General features: G+C 49.4%; 3 protein-coding genes across 3 annotated transcripts; 1 reads left to right on the top strand and 2 right to left on the bottom strand.

Annotated features, from left to right (window-relative positions):
- Positions 1-2,514: 2,514 nt before the first annotated feature.
- LOC123073652 (putative E3 ubiquitin-protein ligase SINA-like 6) lies at positions 2,515-4,077 on the bottom strand. Its single transcript, XM_044496715.1, has 2 exons — positions 3,651-4,077; positions 2,515-3,564 (listed from the first exon to the last, which is right to left on the bottom strand). Exons 1-2 carry the CDS (start codon positions 3,969-3,971, stop codon positions 2,788-2,790), a joined length of 1,098 nt encoding a protein of 365 aa, XP_044352650.1. The 5' UTR covers positions 3,972-4,077; the 3' UTR covers positions 2,515-2,787.
- A 3,506-nt stretch (positions 4,078-7,583) lies between these two features.
- Positions 7,584-9,320, top strand: LOC123076791 (putative E3 ubiquitin-protein ligase SINA-like 6). The gene is made up of 3 exons (XM_044498921.1): positions 7,584-7,713; positions 7,816-8,053; positions 8,411-9,320. The coding sequence occupies exons 2-3, from the start codon at positions 7,832-7,834 to the stop codon at positions 9,143-9,145; spliced, it is 957 nt and encodes a 318-aa protein (XP_044354856.1). The 5' UTR covers positions 7,584-7,713; positions 7,816-7,831; the 3' UTR covers positions 9,146-9,320.
- Positions 9,321-10,689: 1,369 nt separating this feature from the next.
- LOC123076792 (lecithin-cholesterol acyltransferase-like 1) lies at positions 10,690-12,492 on the bottom strand. Its single transcript, XM_044498922.1, has 2 exons — positions 12,004-12,492; positions 10,690-11,701 (listed from the first exon to the last, which is right to left on the bottom strand). The coding sequence occupies exons 1-2, from the start codon at positions 12,402-12,404 to the stop codon at positions 10,786-10,788; spliced, it is 1,317 nt and encodes a 438-aa protein (XP_044354857.1). The 5' UTR covers positions 12,405-12,492; the 3' UTR covers positions 10,690-10,785.
- Positions 12,493-13,314: the final 822 nt, after the last annotated feature.

The raw sequence follows: 13,314 nt of genomic DNA on the forward strand, positions 1-13,314 counted from the left end.
TATTGGTAGCACCACAAGCTCCGGTGCATCAGATATTTTCCCGCGTACCCCCCTCTCCAGATCGTTCACACGGTGGGGCAGCCCATATTTCGGGATTTAGAAGCACCGGTTTTGGGAAGGTTTGAGAACCTTCCTTGAACCTGGTTTCTTTTTCTGGATTTTTTGTTTCTTTTTTTCTTTTCTCCTTTTTCTTCTTTACCTTTTCACTTTTTTGTGAATATTCTTTTAAAATTCGTGAATGTTTTTTTGTTCATCGAATTCAATTTTGGAATCGGATTTAAAAATGTTAATAAATTAAAATTTTGTTCATCAACTTTAAAATTTATTGACCCATTTAAAAAAAATCTCGAATATAAATTTTGTTTTTCAAGTTCTAAAAATGTTCATCCAATTCAAAATTTATTTATCAAATACAAAAAAATATTGGTCGTCATTAAAAATGCTCATAAAAATTGTTCATCAACAACAACAAAGCCTTCAGTCCCAAACAAGTTGGGGTAGGCTAGAGGTGAAATCCATAAGATCTCGCAACAAACTCATGGTTCTGCCATATGGACAGAAAACTTCAACACACTCCTGTCTGTGGTTAGTTTGCTGATGCTGAGAGGGTTACGCTCCAACATTAATCTTTCGTGTTTCATCTTCATAAGAGTGGCTATGTTTTGATGTTGGCTCGCCGAGCCTATCACAACATTCCTCCATTACCGGCGCTTGGGACTGGCTATGTTGAGACAACATAGACGAAGTTCAGAAAATGTTCATCAAAATAAAAGAACATTAGAATTGAAAAAAAAAATCATTCTTTAAAATCGTGAACATTTTGAATTCAAGAAATATTTTTTAAATTCGGAACATTTTTCTGAATCCGTGATGTTTTTTGGAAGTCGGAACTTTTTCCGAAATCTCGAAAAACAAATAGGGTCACCTCGCCCCCACATGGGCCGGCTCGGAAGGGCGCGCAGGGGAGGGGTGCACACGCGGCCGATTCCCACGCGCGGGTTGTGGAATAGGATTTTTCTAATGCCTCCCATGCGAGGCCTTCTTCAAATATCGACCCGCCTCGCAACTTTGGGGTTTTTCTTTCCTTTTTCCGTTTGTTTTTTATTTTTTCATGAATATGATTTTTTGAATATTTTTATATAATTTGGAAACTAAATTTTAGTTTTGGGGAACACCTTCTAAATTCGCGCAAAGTTTTTGTACATGATTGCTAAATCACATCTATATAATTTTTAATGATGTCTCATCTAAGTTGTGTGACTAGGATGTACGGTCTGGAAACATGAACGGTAAAAAGAAAAGATCAGAGAGTGGGCGATCGAATTCATACGTGATTACATGCATATAAAAGTAACCCGTGTGAATTTTTAGCATCAACCATACCATTGAAAACGAGCTTTTTTACAGTACAAAGTTTTATAGTATAGAAAAAAAAAAGAAAACATACAATTCAGAGCCCGAGCTCATCTACACCGTATGAACAGTACAATCAAAATAAATACTAGCGAAGTTCAACAATTTTCCTTTTTTTTAAGTGAAAGATGCTTGAGTGCGTAATGTCCGTGCCAAGTTTCAGCGCATTCGAACATCTAAGTAGCTCTGAGCGGAAAAAAAAAATCAGGTCAAAACAGTGAATTTTTCACAGACCCGAAATTTGTCTTTTTTGCTCAGAGCTACTCATATCTTCAAATGCTCTGATATTTGGCACGAACATTATGCAGTCAAGCATCTGTCATCACAAAAACATGCGGATTTTTTTTATTTTTTTAATGAATTTACAGTTCACTCCCGGGCTCATCTCAGCCGGGGAGCAAAAACGCCTCGTCCGCTTTCTTTACATGGAAACTGTACATAGTTGTACATTTGGTCGAAACTTTGTAAATAACTCGTGCCGCTTGAATCAAATGTTTACTGCAAATTTTGAGACCAAACGTGCCATCACCGGATTGGCCAAATGATATGCTTATTCATATGATTACAAATTCATATGATGATGTTGTGCATACAGACTTTGTAAATAACTCATCTCGCTTGAATCAAACAGGTGGGAGTCTACATATGAATCTTATTTCGCCATCGCAAGATGATATGCTTACATACATGCGCAAAAATGTTGACTCCTACTTACTACGTATTTGAGTCTGCTCATCTGGTTGGCATATCACATTGTGTATCCACCGGTGGGTCATCCATTTTTACCCTACGAGTAACCTAAACGTCAGAGATAAGGCGACGTCTGAAGCTCAAGTCCCCCAGAAGGTATCCAAGATTAAGCATATCTCCCATGAGTTCTCCAGTTCTCAGTCACAGTCCGGCTATCAAGTGGCTATCTGACAACTTATCAAACCACCCAGTGCAAACAGCACCTACCAAATGCTCATTGCCCATGATTTTTATTTGTTTGCGATGGAAATAGGGTGTTTTATTCCAAGTTCACGGAATTACAATCCTTAGCAACAAGTTGAGAAATAAAAGGAGGGGATTGGTACTTTGCTTGATGTGTTTGCTTGCCCATGATTGGCCAATTTTGACTAGCAAAATGAAATATGGAGGGCAAGTTGGCATGTGTGTGCATACAAATAATGTTTTGCAACCATCCAAATAATAAGTAGTACGTAGTATAATAACTTTTCTGGTTTTGAATTTTGAAAATTTGACATGGTTGGTTTTGGAGACAGACCAAACATGCTTGCCCTAGCGGCCTACACAAACGCATACAGTACTGATAACAGGCCATATGAAGCCAAAACATACACAACATCATCAAGAAGAAGAAGAGCAGGGTTGTCACTGGAGCCTCCTGGTTGTTGTCCTAGCACTAGCATGGGGTGGTGGTGGTGGCGCTGGTGCCCTGGCCGCGACAGCAGTGGAAGCAGCAGGAGGAGGAGGAGGAGGCTGGAGCTGATCAATGCGGACGCTGATGGCGAGCACGTCGCCGGACATGAGCTCGTGCGGCACCGCCAAGAACATCCCCTGCCCCGGCACCGGCGGGCCGGCGGACAGGGGGCTGCTGCCCACGGCGGACGCCATCATGACCATCTCGTCCTTGTCGCCGCGCGGGTGCTCCACCGAGAGCTTGCACCAGAAGTGGGGCGCCGAGGGCAGCGCCGCGGCGCCGTCGGGCCTGACGCAGAGCAGCGACACCGCGGTGGCCGCCACGCCCAGGTCGGCCAGGGAGACGAGGAAGACGCTCCGGTCCTCCTGCCCGACCACCACGTGCCAGCGCTGCGCCAGCGGCAGGCTGAGGGTCCACGGCCGGCCGTAGCGCACCTGGATGATGGGCCGGGAGTGCTCGGCGGAGCAGTGGTCCAGGAGCGCCGCCGGGGGGCCGAGGAAGGCGCAGCCGGGCTGCGGGCAGGAGCAGGGCATCCACGGGCACACGCGCTTGTGCTCCGCGGCGCCGTGGTACACGAGGAACCGGTCGCAGCCGAAGTCCCGGTACGCGCACGGCACCTTGGTGGCGCCCACGACGGCGTCCAGCTCGGGGCAGTGCGTGTCGGCGCGGCCGCAGGCCTCGCCGTGCGCGCCGCGGCAGTAGCCGCACACCACGTGCCCGGCCTCGCACTGCGATCGGCAACGGCAAGATCGTCGGGAAAAATGCCAAGATTGCTCATGCCTTGTAATAATCTGGAAAGAAATCCATGCCGTACCTTGAACACGCGGGGCTTGAGGGGGAGGAAGCAGGCATGGCAGTGGAGCAGCGCCATGTCCATCCTCACGTCGATCTGCGGCGGCGCGGGCGCGGGCGCGGGCGCCGCCCCCACCAGGGCCTCTGACGCAGCCGCCGATCCCGAGCTGCCGCCATGGGACGTCAGCTCCCCCTCCTCCCACTCCTCCTCCTCCTCCTCCTCCTCCTGCCGCGGCTCCTGCTTCACCACGGGCACCAGGGCCTGGTGCCGCGCCTTCTTGCCGCCGTGCTCGCCGTTGCACGCCGGCATCGACGGCAAACACCTCTTGTCCTGCCCGGCCATGTCTCCCTCGATCCAACTAACTACCCCCCCTGCGACCGAGCACACGCCCCCAACAAGATCCCACCGGTTTGCACGGAGTGGAGTACAGTGAAACGGCTTCCGCTACGAGAGATTGCGTCGTGCTATACTTATACTTGCACAGTACTCCCTCCTTCCCAAAAATATATAAGGCGCCGATTGAGATGTGACTGTTGAGCATTCGATGTCCGATCAAACAAACGGCAAGAAACAGGTTCTCTAACGGAAGGGGGGCTGTGATACCACCTAGGTTTAGCTACTCATCGATTGCTTAGCTGGACGAAACGCGGGACAGCCCACGTGTTGCTACCCCCTCCGTTCGGGTTTGTAATAAGACAAACGCGGAGCGAATTCAATTTCAACCCCCTTTCCAACTTTAGAGGAAAGTTAATGGCTCTTTGGCGCTCGAGCCGTTACTCTTGATTCGATTGGCAAGTAATTACTCGCCGTGGAGCGACCTCATGTATAATTCAAAGTTCTATTGTCGACGTCGATTTTTGTCCTACCACGACACTTTATGTTTTTTTTTTCAATTTGAATCCCCTTCCCAACTTTAGTGGAAAGTTAATGACCCTTTGCGAGTGAGTCATTACTTGTGATTCAGTCGGTCTGATATTACACATTGTGTCATATATAGATTCTAGATAAAAACATGTTGATATGCACAACACGCTAATCCTATCAACACCACATGGATATATAAAACCCAACGGTGAAATGGTAGGAAATGGATCATGTGGTGGCAAGGCACGCTTCAGAACATTCAACTAGTAGTTTTTCGTTGATGATGTACCCAACATGACAATTTGCCCATTTTAATTACTTCAATGTATTTTAAGTTTCCAAGCAGAATATTGTCAGCAAAAATGAAACTCCTATTGCATTTTTTCGCAATTTTTGAAACTTTCCCTTTCGTGCTAACCAGATCAAATTATAATTTTGAAATATAGATAATTTAAAGTTTGTATTTGCAAGGTGCTCGCTAAGGTGGGCTAATTTATAGCGTGCCACGTGCCCCCCGTTCCCTCTGCACATATTCACGATGCTCGATGTTGTGTAGCACGTCCCGAAATAGGCGCGGGGGGGGGGGGGGGGGGTGTTAAACTTCAAATAATAAAACTTTCGCATTGCACATCAACGATCGCCAAATTTAATTTGAAGTGTGTGCTAACCGGCGGGTGATCCTTCCATTCGTGGGAATTCAATGCGTTGATTTGATTTCCCCCCTTTTTAGCAACTTTCGAAATTTGAAGAATGAACTTTCTGAAAACTTATTGAAGGTTTCCAACCTGGAAAGGAGATGAGCCCAGAGACGGCGTCACAAGGCCGAAAGAGGGGGGGGGGGGGGGGGGGGGGGTGGTGCATGCAGCGTGAGCCACTGAGCCCCTTGTCCGGGTCCGGTGCTGCATGCAGCAGCGGCTACGCTAGGCGTACAGCCCGTGGCTAGCAAAATTAAGATGCGCGCACGTACGCATGCTCGGCCAGAAGATGGTCGAAACACACGCATGTAAGTGAATTAGTGGCTGTAGACGAATGAAGATCGTGGGAATATCAAATATCCGCTCATGCATGCCTCCGGCTCCGGTGTATGTCTGGTACGGAACTAGTGTGCATACAGAACGGATACTTCGGCGTACGATTTTCATGGCACCACCCTCCGATCGATGGCTCCAGCCCACACAACAGATGTGCTCGAGGGATGCCATTTTGTGTCCTACTTAAATCGTACAAAAATCATCGTATGTGTAGCAGCCCTCGTGAAAAAAAATTCCAATGCTCTGGGTGGAAAAAGAAAATCAATGCTCCAAAATGCCTTAAAAGTAGGTTTTTATCATTGATTTTGCTTTTCTCGCCAAGAACATTACAACATTTTTTATTCATGAAATCCGCACAATGTTTGTTACCAATAAGAAAATTCGTATTTTTTATTTTTATCACCCCCTCTAATCCATTGTACTAAATCAACAACAATTAGCATGGTTCGATCCTCAATGCAAAAAAAAAAAACATGGTTCGATCCAGATTAATTGTCTTGTACTAAATCAAGGACAATTAATATGGATTGAAGAGAGTACTTTTCTTTTCTTTCGATTTTACTATTCACAGAGGCTCATTTGAGCTCGAGCGACTCCCATGTCCACAACACTCGAGTCGTATCCCTGACTTGGATATAGTAATATAGGCGATTGTCATATGCATAACACTAGTCTACGCTAATCCCTAGTAGTCTCGAGAGTCGTATCATCAGTCTAAGATAATCCCTAGTAGTCCCGTGTATATCTTGGAAGAATCAAACATGTAAACACATGACCAAGTATTGGATCCAAACAGATCCACCGAAGACTAGCACTGACTAAATCCCTCGAGATTCGATGAAGACACACCTCTACACGCCCTCCAACATCGCTAGACGCACCATCGAAATAAGGTCGAACGTGAGAGATATTATTCTTACAGAGGTACATCGCCGCCAGGGACGAAGCTCCCTTGTAGGCATTGGGGTCAATTGACCCCAATGAAATTAGAAAATGCTTCATTAATTTAGTACTAAGCATTATCTATTTATTAAGGATGACCCCACTGCCATAGACATGACCCCATTAAACTTTTTTCCTAGCTTCGTCCCTATTCGCCGCCGCTTCACAACCTCAACCAAGATGTTAAACCTCACAAGAATGACAACGGGGTCCCTCCCGTCGGCAGAGGCCGAGGTCCTCCGCACCTCAATGGTCGATACTTTGCACCACAAGATAATAATATAGGCTATTGTCATATGCATGACACTAGTCTAAGCTACTCCCTAGTAGTCTCAGGAGTGGTATCATCAGTTGAATAAATAATGGAGCAGCTGTCCCCGTGATAAAAGAGTTTAGTGGAGGGCCGTTTTGGCTGTGGGGAGCATATGCTTCCGGATGAATAGTAAATTTTATGATAATAGTAAAGTAGTCTAACAAAGGTGCTTGAGAATTTTCATGTGGAACGGAATAGCAGTGCTTTGTCGGTGAAAAACCAAAACTTAGTGTAACATCTGATTTGATTTTTTGCACAGATCGAAATGGTTAAGCTTTTCCACTAGAAATTTACAGGTATCATTTGGGTGTGACAATGAACAAATCTAGTTTTTCTATAATTACTTGAACATTTGTGAAATCATTTTTGAGGAGCAGGAGCATATGCTCAGGCTCAGCCGTGAGTCCTGAATGTCGGGCGAAGGTGCGGGCCCAGCCGAAGCGCCACTACTGGCCGCGGGCGGAGGCATGGTGGGTAGGGGCGATGGAGGACGTTAGATTGTCAATCTGGTATTTCCGGATCAGGATGCTCTCTTTTTTTCATCGTGTGTTTCATGGCGTAAAACTTTATTTATCAATGTAAATATATATTGTTGCGAGGGTGCATAATGAGTTTTATTCATCTATTTTTTATTAGATTAGTTTGGATTGCTTACCGCATATTTCACGTTATAATCTGATGGTTCACCTCACATTCTGGTGGTTCATGCAACCACCATGATCATGTGTAGAACTAGGCTGTAGACTAGTGGCAAAGGGTCACAATGGTGCACCCAGCGGCTAGAGATGATCCCGTCGAGAGCGAATTTCTAGTTCCTCATCCGGGTTGGCTTCTTCTAATAACGCTCAGCTCTTTCAACAGTCAAAAGAAAAGGGAAACACCCAAGGCTGCGCGCACGGCCTCAAATTATTGTCCTGCTTCTTTCCGTTTTGGGGTATGCTCTGCCGGGTCGCAGTGGCAGCCATGGCCCCTCCAGTTTCCCTCCCTTTCTTTCCATTTTTATTTCATCGTCATCTAACACACACGCTGCACCCAGAAATGAAATAATAACAATGGAGTGTGCGGAGAGCTGCGGCAAGAGCGTGACGAGTGAGCAGGAGGAGGCGAAGCCGGAGTGCGAGGAAGGCGAGGTGATGATGATGCAGGAGCAGGACGGAGGTGCTGCGGCGGCGGCGGGGGAAGCCATGGCGCCGGCGCAGATCGACGTGAGGATGGACGTGGCGCTGCTCCACTGCCAGGCGTGCCTCCTCCCCCTCAAGCCCCCCGTCTTCAAGGTGATTTCTCCCCTCCTCTCCTCTTCTCTTACCAGAGAGTCATCCAATGATTGTGTTTGTTTGCCAAGATCACGAATTTGTTTGGAAGAACCAAAAAACCCTCGTCCCATCTCACTTTTTGATTTGATGCGGCCGTGAGAGGATTTCTTAGTGTATTTATCTGGAAGAAATTCTTCATGTTTTCCCTATCCTCTTGCAAGCAGAATTATGGGAGTTGAATTTTTTTCAGCAAGAACCAGAAAACCCTCTTTCCATCTCCTCTTTTTGAGAGGAAGGATTTCTTTGCAAGCACAAGAAAGAAATTTGGGAGGAAGCTGATGGATGATTTGGGGGTGGTTGTTGCGTTTGTGGTCGCAGTGCGAGGCCGCCGGGCACGTGGTGTGCTGCTTCTGCCACGCCGGCCACGCCGCGCTCTGCAGCCGCGCCAGCGCCCACTGCGGCGAGCTGGACGCCGTGGTCGGCGCCGTCAAGGTGCCCTGCCCCTACAGGGCGTTCGGCTGCGAGCGCTACGTGGTGTACCACGAGGCCGCGGACCACCAGCGCGCGTGCCGGTGCGCGCCCTGCTCCTGCCCGGAGCCCGGCTGCGCCTTCGTGGGCTCCCGCGCCATGCTCCTCGGCCACTTCGCCGCCGGCCACCAGCGCCCCGCCGTGACGGTCCGCTACGGGCGGGCCTGGAACCTCGGCTTCTCCCTGGCGCACCGCTGGCACGTGCTCGTCGGGGACGAGGACCGCAGCCTGTTCCTCGTGTCCCTCGGCCCGCTCGGCGCGGCCACCGCCGTGTCGCTGCTCTGCGTCCGGCCGGACGGCGAGGCCGGGGCGGCGCCCCGGTTCCGGTGCAAGCTCTCCGTGGAGCGCCCGGCGGGCGACGACAAGGACAACCTGGTCCTCATGGCCTCGGCGGTGAGCAGCAGCGCGCTGTCCACCGGCGCGCCGGCGCCGGGGCAGGGGATGTTCTTGGCGGTGCCCCAGGAGCTGATCTCCGGCGACACGCTCACGCTCAGCCTCCGGATTGACCTGATCCAGCCTGCCGCTGCCGGCGGCGCTCCCAAGTCCGCTACACCGCAGGCCAGGACGCCGAGGAGGATGCAGTGACTCATGTATCTGCACCTTAAGTTAGATGCTTCTGATGCAATAGCAGTTAGTAGTATGGTGAACAGTTTAATTCAGTACTAGTGCAGCTCAGCTATGGATTATTGGTATGAGTGTATGAGACTATGAAATACAGTATGAATTTAGTAGGCTTGTTAAGCTACATGACTTCTGATCAGTACCAATGCAGCTAACAAGTGAGGATATGCTGTGTGAAAGTTTCAGGTTATGTTCATGGTTAGAGCTTCATGCAAGTAGCGTGCACCACAAAGCTAGGTTTCTTTTTAACGATGGAAAACCCACTTCATCTCCTCCGTTCTTATTTGGAGGCGTCGGTGAGGTTAAATTCTCTAAAATGACCCAGATTTTAGGCATGTTGAGTGGGTTTGACCAGGTTTGACACATGAACAATAAATTCAAAAAAAAATAGCAAGATAAATCTGAAATTTTGTGACAACCAAGATGCTTGGGTTGCGCTAGGTGTGTGAAAATTTATGTGGTATTTCGACATCCGAGGAGCTCCTGGCAAAAAAAAAACAAGCTTTGGCTCACAAAAAAAGCCAAAATTTGTTTTTTGCTAGAGCTCCTCCGATGTTATTTGACCACAAAAATTTACACGCACCTAGCGCACTCAAGCATGTTGGTTGTCACGAAAGTTCAGTTTTTCTTATTTGTTTGCTATTTTTCTGAATTTACTGTTCATCGGTCGAACCTGGTCAACCAGGTCAACGTGCTCAAAATCCAGTTTTAGGCCAAACTTATCCGGTTTTGAGACTTGAAAGACCAAATATATACCCAAAAAATTCGAGGGACCAAGTCTATATTTTTGGGGAACTTGTGATGCCAAAAACATACTTTTCTCAAAAATCAAGTATGTACAAGCTCTACTGCCCATAACATATTAAACTGAACTCCATAATCTTAAGAGATACGCAAGAAGGTGTGAACACAGTGCTCAGAGTAGAGAGACAAGAGAGACAAGGCGTGCTCGCTCCGAACAAGCAAACAACACAGCCACACCCCCTAGCTTGAGGGTCATTCCGAACCTACATGACGTCCTACATCTACAAGTCCGACATCGGGGATGCTGCGAGCACACAAGATGACGCCAGGCGCCTGCCGCCGTCCGATCTGACGAATGAAACCTAGGGTTTCCCCTGGTGCTCAAAGAGGGGCTCAGGGAGAGTCCATGACAATGCTTCCAAGATGTGGACGACACTCGTGAGCGTCGCTGCTGCCAGCATCGGCAAGCCAAGCAGGGATTTCTCCCTGGCCTGGGTCTGAGGAATCCCATAGCCACCGAATCAGAAATCGGGAGTCGAAAGTAAAACGTAGGTCGAAAAACCACCACCAAGAAGGGGAGCCACACCAGACACGCGGGCCTTGACATGACAGGCGCAGGGCAACAAGGCGTCCTGGGTTGGGGAGGCGGCGGGGCGAGGGGCCAAAGCAGGGGACGTGACGACCGATGACGCCAGCAAGCCAGGAACTAGAGGGGGTGCATCACAATTTTGAGGGAATTCGTTAAGCAGGAAGAGTGGATGCAGTTCACAAGGAAAACCAGATCAAAAACATCAGATAGCAGCGATGTTTTTAATTACAAAATTGGGCTAAAAGCGGGTGTCGCAGCTCAATTATTTTCGCTACATCGCACGCGCATCTACGGCAGGTGTAGCGGCGTAAAAAATCTCACCAAGCAAACGCTCGAGGGCGAGAGCGTCCGAGACAACACCAAGGTGAGACATATTGGCAATCCTGATGGACCTGTAGTGCTCCTGCCTCGGGTCTCCACCCATCACCGTGTCCAGCGCAAGTATGCTCGCCAAGTTCACGACGCCGTCGCCGTCTCCGTACACCACCTCCGGGGCCGCGCCGAGGCCGCCAGGCCCCCGGTAGACGAGCTTCTCCACGGTCGGCACGCCACCGCCGTTGATGCACGTCATGGGCACTAGCGGCGGTCCGAGGCTCAGCGCCACGGGAAGGGCCCGCGTCTCGTAGAGCCATACCGCTTGTGGCGGCAGCCCCGCCGCCGCGAGGAACGCCGGCATGTCACGCGCGGCGTAGCTCCGGTTCGCCGTGACCACCAGCGGCGTGTCGTCGCCGAAAGCGACGGGAGACGGTAGTGCCGAGAAAGTGCCGGGGAAGATCATCCTGACTTGCGGCGGCGAGAGGACGTCGGCGGGCGAGGCTGAGGTGGAGGTGCCGCTTGAGGGGAGGAGGGTCTGCATTAACAGCACGAACCCGCCGGCGCCCGTGGAGGCCATGACGAAGTGCTTCACGAACCTCCTGCGCCACGGCAGCGGGCTCCGGTTGAGGAAGTCGAGTGCGAAGTAGCCACCCTGGCTGTGCGAGACGAGGATGACCGGCTTGTCACCGTTTGTCCTGCTCGCGCGCTCCACCAGCTCCCGGAGCCGCTGCCGGAACCGGGACACCACCCTGTTCGCCGTCCCCGGCGGGGCGGGCGCGTACCGGAAGTCGTAGGGAGCGCCGAAGAGGGTCTCGCCGTCGCGGTACCCCGCTCGCTCCAACACCTCCACCAACTTCCCCATGCACAGCTCCCTGGCAGGTTAACCAAGTTGCCGTTTATTGATGTGAATATGTGATGTCGTATGTGAGAGCATAGTTTGGGATACTACTTCCATCCTAATTTGTTGGTCCTTTTAGTATTTGATGCATAGATTTAATAACTAAAAAATAGTAATGCATGTAACCAAAAATTACATTGTTGAATTTCATATTTAAACTTAGTTTTGAATTATATTTTTTTCTACATACATTAATATTTTTTAGTTAAATCTAAGATTAAAATTTAGCATAAAATGTGAAGCGGACCAATAAACCATGACGGAGGCAGTACTTACTTCTCGGCAGAGTCGTCGGCAAGGAAGCCGCGGGTGGAGCCGAAGGAGACGGCGCGGGTCTCGACGCCGGGCGCGTTGTGGTAATCGCCGGCGGCATCGTCGTAGACCAAACTAAACTGATCGGCGAAGCACGTGGCGTCGGCATCGGGAGCAGCCGCGTTCTTCCATAGCCGGTGCCACTGGCCGTCGCCCTTGTGCACGGCGCAGAGCGGCGACGGCGGCTCGTAGGCGTCCGTGAGGCGGGCCTCGATCTGGCTGCACGTGCTGCCGGGCAGCAGCACGACTGGGTGGAGGCCGGAGGCATGGTCGAGTGTCAAGGCGGTGGTGTGGCAGACGAGGAAGAAGGTAGAGTGGATGAGCAGGAGCCATGGTAGACATTGGAGCTTCGTGGCCATGGCCATGGCGAGAGATACGTGGCCTGTTGCTCAGAAAGAGCGAGGGTGGATAGGGCTCCTGCTTTATCGGCACCTCACACCACACGTCTCCCTCCTATCAAACTCCTGCGCTGTGAGTGAGCTTCTGCGCGGTGCAGCCGGATCCAACGCGTCGGGGCCCTGGAACTTTTGTTGGAAATGTCACTAAAAATTAAAAAGAAATACCACCAAAAATTGTTGAACGTGGCCCTGGACTTTTCATTGCGAGTATGACACTGATTTTTCTTTTTGGAAATGCCACTATTTTTTAAAGGGTGTGGCTAGGTCTTAGTCGACTAAGACTTAATCAGTCAAGTGATATAGTGTATAAAAAGGAAAAACAAACTGAAAAGAAATTTTTTGTACGAATCTTCATGCAAGATCAAAGGAATATAGTATCGACTGAGACATAACGAAGTCTCGGCTATACAACGTGGAGCGAATGAATGAATTAACCAACATGTAGAGCAACAAGAAGCAAAACTTACGATCTTCATGGTTGACAAGCTCAATGGCCACATTGTCTCCACTCGGTGAATCGTACTGCAACACTTCATGACAGAGTTGCAGATGGTGTACCACCAACCACCAACGCGATAACGACTTTATATTGTGTTCATGAATGACGTGCATGTTGTGGGGTGTGAAGTTCTTTTGCTCATGAAACGAAGGATGCACATTGTGCCCAAAGGCCGAACCCCTTGCCTCATGCCTACAAACTCCGCATATATGAAATCCTTAAACTGTTTGATTTCTAATCTGGGCAGCCTGAATGCCACGTCGGATGACACGTCATCGACGGGTGGCGTCTTCTGGTGGTGGTGCTAGGTTAGGCTCGGTCGCCTCCAAGTCGCCTCGGGCGAAAGTGACACAGGGGGTGCATATTTTGCAAAAAGAA

The sequence above is a fragment of the Triticum aestivum genome, chromosome 3D (genome assembly GCF_018294505.1).
Source record: "Triticum aestivum cultivar Chinese Spring chromosome 3D, IWGSC CS RefSeq v2.1, whole genome shotgun sequence".
Lineage (NCBI taxonomy): Eukaryota > Viridiplantae > Streptophyta > Magnoliopsida > Poales > Poaceae > Triticum > Triticum aestivum.

Coding starts and splice junctions, on each gene's coding strand:
- LOC123073652 (XM_044496715.1), bottom strand. CDS start 3,971: ATGGCCGGGCAGGACAAGAGGTGTTTGCCGTCGATGCCGGCGTGCAAC. Junction 3,565..3,650: donor TCAAGCCCCGCGTGTTCAAG/GTACGGCATGGA, acceptor TGCCGATCGCAG/TGCGAGGCCGGGCACGTGGT.
- LOC123076791 (XM_044498921.1), top strand. CDS start 7,832: ATGGAGTGTGCGGAGAGCTGCGGCAAGAGCGTGACGAGTGAGCAGGAG. Junction 8,054..8,410: donor TCAAGCCCCCCGTCTTCAAG/GTGATTTCTCCC, acceptor TTGTGGTCGCAG/TGCGAGGCCGCCGGGCACGT.
- LOC123076792 (XM_044498922.1), bottom strand. CDS start 12,404: ATGGCCATGGCCACGAAGCTCCAATGTCTACCATGGCTCCTGCTCATC. Junction 11,702..12,003: donor GCCGACGACTCTGCCGAGAA/GTAAGTACTGCC, acceptor TTAACCTGCCAG/GGAGCTGTGCATGGGGAAGT.